At 45.5% G+C, this 10,011-nt stretch overlaps 1 protein-coding gene across 2 annotated transcripts in view; it reads right to left on the bottom strand.

Moving 5' to 3' along the window:
• The window catches only part of GALNT18 (polypeptide N-acetylgalactosaminyltransferase 18), a 407,674-nt gene extending 398,182 nt beyond the window's left edge, over positions 1-9,492 (bottom strand). For both annotated transcript variants that reach the window (XM_089521185.1, XM_089521184.1), the window contains exon 1: positions 8,952-9,492. In XM_089521185.1, coding sequence (XP_089377311.1) covers positions 8,952-9,207 — 256 coding nt within the window. In that variant the 5' untranslated portion in view covers positions 9,208-9,492. The remainder of the gene's footprint in view (positions 1-8,951) is intronic.
• Positions 9,493-10,011: the final 519 nt, after the last annotated feature.

Here is a 10,011-nt window from a genome sequence, read left to right on the forward strand (position 1 = left end):
ATTGGTCAGTAGGCTTGACCAGTCTTGTCAGCCTCTCTGTCACATCACGGATCTTTGCCCTAGGGAGACAACACACCTCTTGAGAATCTTGTCAGGCCTACAAATCACTGCTTCTGCACCCCTCAGCAAGGAGTCCCCCACTACGACCACACGCCTCCCCTGAGGCTTAGCAGAAACTGTTCCCTCTGGTGGAACTCTCAGGCTCCCCTGCTCTGTCCTTGAAGTCTGTCCATGCTGCTCTTCCTTGTCCTCTGTGTGACATTCCTCCATCTATCTGCCTCCTGTGTATGTGAAGTGACCTCCTCCTCCCCAGCAACTTCCTCTGTATGGTCCCCATCCAAGACCGTTCATTCCATTCTGTCCAGGAAATCCTCTTGCTCCCTAATTTGCTGAAGTGTAGGTACTCTGGACTCTAGATGCTGGACTTTCTCCTCCAAGAGTGCTACCAACTTGCACTTGGTGCATGTGAAGTTCTCCACATATGTAGGCAAGAAGGCAAACATCCCACAAGTGTTGCAGGTGACTGCAGCAGTTCCGTCAGTGTCCATACTGAGAAGTCTTAAGTAATAACTGAAACAGGACTGTGGGCTTCCTCCTCAGAAAATCCTCCAGTAAACACCAATGTTAAGGACCCTGATGACCTGGCCTTTTCACCAATCTCTGGAAGTGAGTTCAATCAACTCAGGTTCTGCTGTAGTTCTCTTTGGATGAAATTTTTTTTTCTGGGAGGTGTTATATAGAGCTAGTCTGCTAGCTCCGCCCCCTAGTGACTCACTGATGTGACTCACAGAAGCTCCACCCCCTCAACAACAAGCACACTCTCCACTCAAAATGGCCACCCAGCTACTTCTCTCCTTCTCCTCTCTGTGGCAGGAACAGTTTCATCATCTTGGCTTCCAGGGAGAGTTCAGGCTCGACCTGTTCTAGGGCCCATTTATTTACCTTTTTGGCCATGCTCATCACTTTTCTCCAATACCACATCTCAAATTAGTTTATTTTCATTCTGTCAGCTTTCTCTTATTTTCGTTCTGTCAGCTGTCACATCCATACATTGTGACAGAGAATACAATAGTCTGGACAATTCTAACTGTAGACAATGGAGGATTTACATAAATTTAATCTAGATAATGAAGAAATCAAAGAGGGGTGGTGGTCAGAGCTTCCAAGTCTCATATCCCCCTGGGGGTTGTATCAGAAAGATTATTTAAATAAACAGAGAGAAACTCCTAATGGGATTTTTTCCCTGACTATTCCACCTTACAAAGATGCCCTGAGAAAGAAAGATATCGGAAGGGTAGCCATGTTGGCACTGGGAACAAAGTCGAGGAGATAAAATTTAAATTCCATTAGCAGAACAAAAAGGCACTTCCTCTGAGATCCAAGATGAAACATCCTGGAAGTACCTTTTTGTTTTGCTAATGGAATTTAAATTTTATTTCCTGGACTTTATTCCCAGTGCCACATGGCCAGATGGGGCTGCCTCCATACCATATCAACTCAGAACAACAAGATCTTGACAAAATGTAGACCTATGAATAACATCGTCATTTTTATCTTCTGTATGATTTTTAATAGCTTTATCTAATGAAGAAGCCAGTGGAGCTTCGAAAGCTGACAACATCTATTTTACGTATTTTGATTGTCCCAATAAAGGTATCACTGTTTTGTGTACTTTGGATGTTACTGTACTGAGAAGGAAAGAATATTTTTAATAAGCTATTCAGAATAGATAGAATCAGCATTTGTTAGCAAACTTTTCAGAATTTCATATCTGGCACTTAATTGGTTTTAAGCTGTCATGTTCTAACAAGACCAGTTTCACATTTCACTACAGAGTACATGCAGAATCTTGACAGTAGTTTTCAACAGAGAGGTGCAAGTTAAAACGGATAGAAATGAGGGCAGACAAACCATTTAAGGGAACATTTTTTTAAATCCCATAATTCCACTACTAGTAATTAGAGAGGAAGTTTACCCCAGAGTTTCTCCTATAAAATATTTTAAAGATCAACTGCTATAGCTTTTAAAAATCTTACCTTTCCTCAATTTTCCAACTGGCAAAAGGTATACTTATAATTTCTCAATCATGTGCAGTCAGCCCTCCATATCCACAGATTTTTTTTTATCCATGGATTCAAGCATCCACAGCTTGAAAATATTTCAAAAATATATAAATTCTAAAAAGCAAACCTTGATTTTACCATTTGATATTAGGGATACCATTTTACTATGCCATTGTATTTAATGGGACTGGAGTATCCACAGATTTTGATATCGGGGGGGGGGGGGGGGGGGGCTGGAATCAAACTCCAGCAGATAACAAGGGCCCACTTTAACAGCTTGTAGCTCTACTATTGACGCTAGAAAGATCCATAGTTATTTCTGAATTACAACTAATGAGTTTTTTATTTCACTAATAAATAGCATTATTTGTACTGTTATTGTATTGTACTGCACTGTACTGAACAGCTTTATTCCTCTACAACTACACTTTTACAGTTTCATATTAAAAGTTTAGATTTTGGGATGGAAGGCATGAGTCAAGTAAAACAGTAATTTGAAATAAACTGTATTTCAGTGAAAGAGATATGAGTATGTGTTCATTTTCCCCCCACTGAAATCAACAAGACTTTTAAGCCTTTGCCCCAAGTCAGCCCTGTCAGGCTAAAAATGGATGAGAATGGAGAGCAGAAAAATTTAGTACAATGGGACAATTTTCAGAAACCATGGAACAGTTTTCCAGCTCACATAGCAAAAAACTGATTGCAACAACCATTCCATATTAATAGATGAAAGATCCATCTATTTAAACTGCAAACTCATTAAATCTGTGCTTCAGGAACTGTTTAATTGAAACTTCATTTAGAGAAGGAAAAAAACTAAAGAGAAATATGATACAACAGTGTTTTTCAGAGTAGAACAGAACAGCCACTGCCCTACAGAGTTTACAGTCTATAACTAGAAACAACAGAAATAACAGAGAAAGGAGAAATAAGTGGAGGAAGGGGTAGACATGATAGCAAGTGATCATTGCTTCAGTTACAAGAAATGCTTAGTTACAGACTCAGTACAAAAGATCACAGAAATGAGATGATTATGCCAGAGCTTGATAGAAAATGGGTTGTGAAAAAAAGTAAGAGAGCTGGCAACATACTGATGTTCTGGGATGCAGCTCAAAGTACATAGAATGGCAAGATAAAGGGAGAGAAGACACCACTGCATGAGACCTTTAAAGATCACAGGTAGGGATGGCCCATCTGGAATAGAGGAGTAGAGATGATAAGAAGGGGCAAGGCCAGGGAAGGCTTTGAAAGTAAGGACAAAGAGCTGCAACTAGATCCAAAAGCAGACAAGAAGTCTGCCTATAATACACGTGCAGTCATTTTGGCTCATCCTTTAATAGAGATCGACAAGCTCTCCAGAACTTTTCTGGCTTGGGAATTTTCTAAGCTTCCTAGGGGGGCAAAGATAGCAGATTTTTGGCAAAGGCGGCATCTGCACTGCAGAAATAATGCAGTTTGACAACACTTTAACTGCCATAGCTCAGTGCTATGGAATCCTGGGATTTGTAGTTTGTTGTGGCACCAGAGCTCTCTGACAGAGAAGGCTAAATATCTCACCAAACTACAAATCCCAGAATTCCACAGAACTGAGCCATGGAAGTTAAAGCAGTGTCAAATGGCATTATTTCTGCAATGCAGATAAGACAATGGGAAAATCAATAAAGTTTGTTGTTGTTGTAAGTAAACTAATGTTTTTGTTTATTTATGCAAGGCTTACCTAACTGACCTGGTTGTTTCATTTCACATGGGCACATCAGTTTTAAATAAATAGTTTTTGAGACTTGTTGAACTGCTCTTATTTTTGTGATGTAGGGAGCTAACTCTATTCTTTCCTTATTACTTTTACCTCTGGCACCAAAGCGTCTGTTAAAGAAGTAATGCCTAGGAACACTTCTACGCAATTAACTGAGGTATACCTGTAGTCTTGTAATTGAAAATACTAAATATATTTAAGCAGTGTTAACTTAGTTTAGGAGCTTGTGTAGTAATCAAGAAACAAATGATAGTTCAAACCACCTAGGAGCACTTAATTTGACCTCAGAGGTATACACATACAAGCACTGTTTTGCCACTATCATTATAGGACCATCTATTTCAGTTTGGAGGCTTTGTAGATAAGATCCATCATGGCTTATTGACTACCATTGTGTAGAAAATTATGAGCCTTTACAGCACTGCTACAACGCACCTCAAGCTTACTCAGAACTGGGGTGGGCATGCTCCAAATATCTCACATTACTGCATTACAAAAACTGGATCTGGACCAGATTTTCAAAAGGAAGTGTGGCCCTGGCAATGCAGCAGCAATTGAGTATACTAAGAAGGATTTGAGAAAGGCTCTGGATTGTCTGTTTGCCTTTAGACAGAAATAACTCCATCTACTTTGTGACCTTGGGTGAGTCACACTCTCTCAGCCCCAGACAGTTTGCCTTACTTAAGGTTGCCATAAATCAGAAATGGATTGAAGGCACACAACAACAAAAACTTAGCTGGCATCCCACTCACAGAGGGCAAGTTTATTTTGTTTTCCACAAATACATTTTGTAGCAATTCAAGTATGTATCACTGAAATAGGAACCCTTGTTTTAAAATAAATATATGCATTGCAAGCATGTCTGCAAGAATATTGTATATCATGTATATAATGCAATATTAGTATATATAAATTGATATACATTGTTTTTCAGAATTATCAGTCTCAGCCTGACCCCTCAGTCTACATATCACATCATAGCCACATGGAAATGTTAACAGTAGCCTTATCTAACCATGTAAAATGTTTTCAGTAAACCATTCTCTACTAGAAACCATCCAGTGGTACTGCCTGTTTGCTTTGTGTGTATATTTGTTGCCAATAAAAATGACTCTTTCTCCACTACTTTTCTGCCACTTCTGTGACAAACCCTGTCTTATCCTGAAAATACAAAGCACTGTTTCCCCTTATCACATATACACCTGATTTTGAAATTCAACACAGAAGGTACTCTTTCTTTGTCCACACAATTAAGCTAATATAGATTGCACTCAGAGTCAGGTCAGTTTTCAAGTTCCTTCTGACTACTACTGCTATTGAATTTCTGTCTCAGGTCAAGATATGGCACTCTGACATACTCTTTTCAATTACCTTGAACACATTCTAAAGTTCTGCATCTATTCAGCTTTAGCGTGTCACCATTCAAAAGTCTAGCAGATGCAATTTCATGCCAAACTAACATTGTGTTCCTGTTTGATATTCTTGAAAGTGCCTGCCAGTTACATTTTCCTCCCATTTACTCACCTTTTTTTTTTTGGCAAATCATACTGTGGATTTGAACAGCCAGCTTTTGTACATTATTTCACTTTAGATGCCTCCACAAAGTCTACTGACATGTTTTGATTATCTACCCTGCAGGTTCCCCAGCTCTTTACAGTATTCTCTCTCTCCCTGGTCTACAAGGGCATGACTATTTCTAAGTCAATAAGATTTTAACTTTTCACATAGAGAATAAAAGGAATTCTTACTCGTGGTTTAGAGAATGTTCAGCGTGCTTCTTAATCAGACCAGTAATCCCTCCAATAACCTCAAAAGCAGACAGAAACCACACACCTCCCCAGTACAAATTAGTTATGAGTTTGCTACTACAGGAGAGCCACTATCAGCCTCTCAGTCTCCATGCTTTATGGAACTGATGACACTGTGAGCCAGTCGTCTGACTCCTTACAGAACTCTCCAGAATTGGGAGACCAAAGCTAACTGGCATTTGTTTGCCAAAGGCTTCTTCTAGACAATTCCCAATTCACTCACTAACCCACATGCCTATGTTAGGGCCAAAACACACTGCAGAAATAATCCAGTTAGAGACCACTTTCAATTCCCTGGCTCAATGCTAGGGAATTCTGGGAACTATAGTTTTGCAAGACATTGAACCTTCCCTGTCAGAGAGCTCTTGTGGCACCACAAATTACAAGTTCCCAGGACGCCCTAGCACTGAGCCAGGGAGTTAAAGTGCTCTCAAACTGGACTATTTCTGCAGTGTGCCTTTGGTCTGAGTTTCTAAGGCCTGTTACAGACTGCCAAAATAAAGCTGCTTCAGGTCTCTTTGGAGGTATGCTATTTAAATGATGCATGGGTCCTAAGATTCCGGAGGTCACGCCAAAGCCACATTCCATTCCTAAGCACTGGAGTGTAGCTTTGGTGCAGCTTCCGGATTCTTAGGATGCATGCATCATTTAAATAGCATACCTCCAAAGAGACCCGAAGCAGCTTTATTTTGGCAGTCTGTAACAGGCCTAAATCTCACTGATGAATGGAAAATCTTGAGTTACAGTTCTGAAAGTGAGCATCAGAATCAAACATTGCTGAACCATACTAAGCTTCAGGACTTAAATTCAAGCTTGTCCATTTATGCATGAAAACAGATTGAGGGTCTCAAGTAAATGATAACCATCTACAGTTTCTCTCTGCATTCTTGTCTGGAACTAAGTCCCAATAAGTTACATTGGATAGTTCCACGTGTCATTTATGTTCAGTGTAGCCAAATAAGGAAAAGTTGTACCTATAGGAAGAAGAAGAGCAGCAGCCTCTGACCATCCCTTAAGAACACTGGCAAGAGCTCTTTCTGAATCCTATTAATGCAAAATCTTATTTATGGAATTTGAGGGTAAGACTTAACCTTGAGTTTGAGTCCAAAACTGTCTAGGTGCAAAACAAATATACATTTCCAGTCCCTTTTATATCAACATAATACTGCAAAACATGAGCTTGACAGTGTTTCTGCAAGTGCTTAGAAGGGGGAATCAAATCAAGTGCTGGAAAGAAACCAAGAAGGGTGACATTTCCAAGATGATAGAAGTTTTTGGGAGCGTGGAAACTTTGTGTCTTCTAACACTGCTCAATCTATTTTCCTGCACAGAATCAGCTGAGCATGGGCTCCATTGAACTTAGAGAGATTTAATTCTGAGCAGATATGACCAGAAGTGCTGAGCTCTAAACATTTTGAGCCCCAGTCTGCAAATGTAATGAGATTATATTGCTCCTTTCAAAATATTAGAACCTGGAACCAAGAGAGACACAGCTAATACTGAGAAAGTTTGCAACCTGTAGACACCGACATCACTCTTGACTCCTGAAAGGAATCTGTTTTGCTTGTGATGCTGCCCATATGTCTCCTGTGAAAAAGGCAGACCGAGGCAAAATATGCCTTGTATAATTTCCTTTATACACAATTCTTAATATGTAAATCAGGAGGAATATGTTGAGACACCACTGTACCCACAGAAGTCAAGTCCGCATACATCCACTGTGGGAATTGAGCAGCTTTCCCCTGAAGCGCATGCTAATAGCGCTAGCATTCCTTTGTGTCCCTTTGACAAAACAGATTCAGGAGAGTGAAAATCTTTTTAGCAGCTGTAGGAAAACGGTCAGGTTGTTTTATTTTGGTCAGGACGGGGAGGCGGATGGAAAGCTGGACAGCCCAGGTTGCCTGCCAAAGCGGAGGGTTAACGGACGGAGTCACCAGATCTCCACTGCTTTCAAGCAGACATATCTTCTTCTAGCACATCGCAACATCAGTGCCTAGACTAGCCATCCCAGTCCGGGATCCTGTTTTCAAAGCCGGTACACCCTTGAGAGAGACACATGCCACCTGCACACGATGGCCCTTTGCCACTGGCCAAACAAGGGGGAAAGCCTCTCCCCAGCAGCCCTCCTGCCTCCTCTGCCCAGCCTCAGGCCACCCTCCAGCCCCGGCTGCCTGCCTTCTTTCTGCCCCGGCTGGAGGCAGGCGAGGAGGGCATCCCTGGGCTCCTTCCTTGGCGGAGGAAAAGGGAGAGCGGGGACGGAGCCCCTGACGCTCAGGCACTCCCCCCGGGAGCCCTCTCCCACCAGTCGGGGGGGGAGAACCAGGAGGTCAACCCAGCCCCAGACACGCTGGAAAGCCCTGGAGCGGGCGCTGCAAAACCCGCAAGCAAGGAGGGGAGGGGAGGGGAGGGAAGGAGGGTCGGAGGTTGCCCCCCCCCCCCCGCATTCCTTCCGCGGTTTCCTCCGGCAGCCGAGGGAGCACCAGAAAAAGAGGCAGCCGGGAGGAAGGAAGGACTTCGGCCCCGGAGCATCCCTCTCCTCCGCCCCAAAGAAAGCCTCCGAGGAAGCAAGCCCTGGCGGGAGAAGGGTCTGGAAACCGTGGCCCACGAGGAGCAGCATCTCAGGGAGCTGGGGATGTTTAGCCTGGAGAAGGGAAGGATAAGGAGGGAGGAGGTAACACTCTAACCATGTTTAAATACTTGAAGGGGTCTCTCTTCCCCTTCCTTCCTTCCTTCCTTCTTGCCATGTTGAGGAGGGAGCAAGCTTGGCTTCGGCTGCTCCAGAGAATAGGAGCTGGAGCAATGGATTCAAACTACGGGAAAAGAGGGTCCACCTCACCATTTGGAGGAACTTCCTGACAGTCAGGGCTGTTCCAGAGTGGAATATGCTGCTCTGAATTATGGGGGAGCGTCTCCCTCTTCGGGGGTCTTTAAAGAGAGGCTGGATGGCCACCTGTCAGGAGGGACGGGGAGTTCCTGCAGGGCCGGCTGGAGGGCCGGGAGGGAGGCTCTCTTCTTCCGGCTCCCCCACCCGCCCAACACGCCGCGCCCCGCCATCAGAAACACAACACTCGGAGGGAAAAGGGAGTGCGGAGTTAGGAGCTCTGTCACCCTCCAAGAAAAGAAGGCAAAGGAGAGAGGGAGGGAAGGAAGGAAGAGGGAGAGAGAGAGGGAGGAGGGAAGGAAGGAAGGAAAAAACGAAAAAGGGAAAGAGAGCGAGAAAAGGAAAGAAGGAATGAAGGGAGGGAGAGAGAGAGAGAGAGGAAAAAGGAAGGGAGAGAGAGAGCAAAGGAAGGAGGGAAGGAAGGCAGGGCGGGCGGGTGTTTCTACCTTGGAGGTGCTGCTTGATGACGTTCTCGAGGTGGTCGAGCCTCTCGAGGATCCTCCAGGTGGGCTCCCCGGTCCTGCGCTGCGGGGCCTGCTCCCTGCGGGCGTCGGCGTCGGCGGGGGGCTCCTGGACCTTGACGGAGACGGTGGCGATGTAGTTGGTGACCCATCCCACGTAGAGCAGGCAGATGATGTTAGTCATGCCGCTCAGGATCACGCAGGTGGACACCAAAGTTTTGGTCTTCCTGGTGCAGACCATGCTGGGCTCCCTCCATAGAGCTCCGGCCCCAGGCACCAGGAAGGGGCCCCGCAGACGGAGCTAGAGAGGCAGAAGAGAGAGGAGAAGCCCAGAGAGGGGAAGGCGGGCTCAGCTCAGGGCGCCGCCATCCCGAAGGCGCCGGGGCTCCTCTCCTCTCCTCTCCTCTCCTCTCCTCCCGGGCGCCCGGCTCTGAGTTTGAGGGAAAGGGAAGGGGAAAGGCTGGGACTTTCTTCTCGCCCAAGAGCTGCTGCTGCTGCTGCTGCTGCTGCTGCTGCACCGGGAATCCCAAGGCAGAAGGGCTGCCCTGCTAAGCGGCTTAGGAAGGAAGGAAGGAAGGAGAAGGCGGCGCCAGGTGCCCTCGAGGCGAGTTACAAAAGTTTCTCCTCCTGCTGCTCCTCTTCTTGCTCCCTTGTGCTTCTTCTTCTTCTTCTCCCTTCAGCCGCCCTTCGCAGCTCCACAGCCTCCAGCCCCGTGGAAGCCGCAAACACAGGCGAGGCGGGTGGGGAAGGCAAGGCATTGACGCGGCTCTCCTCCAATCCCAGGCAGGCTCCCACCCAAAGTGGGAGGAGCCTGGCCAATCAGGAGGCCCGCGGGCATCCCCAAAGTGAGGCCGGGAGGGCGCCAGTGGGAGGCCGAGGCCCACCTGCTCAGGGACTGGAGGGCGGGCAGGGGCCGGGAAGGAAGGGAGGGCGGCTCTCTGGTTCGGCTTCAGAGAAAGGCCCGCTCCCCTTTGGAGGGAGAAGGTGCCCGGAAACAGGCTCTTCCAGGCTGCGTCCACATTGCGGGAATAACCCGGTTTGAGAG

Source organism: Sceloporus occidentalis, unplaced genomic scaffold, assembly GCF_023333645.1.
Source record: "Sceloporus occidentalis isolate IW3139 unplaced genomic scaffold, rSceOcc1.0.p SCAF_4, whole genome shotgun sequence".
Classification (NCBI taxonomy): Eukaryota; Metazoa; Chordata; class Lepidosauria; order Squamata; family Phrynosomatidae; genus Sceloporus; species Sceloporus occidentalis.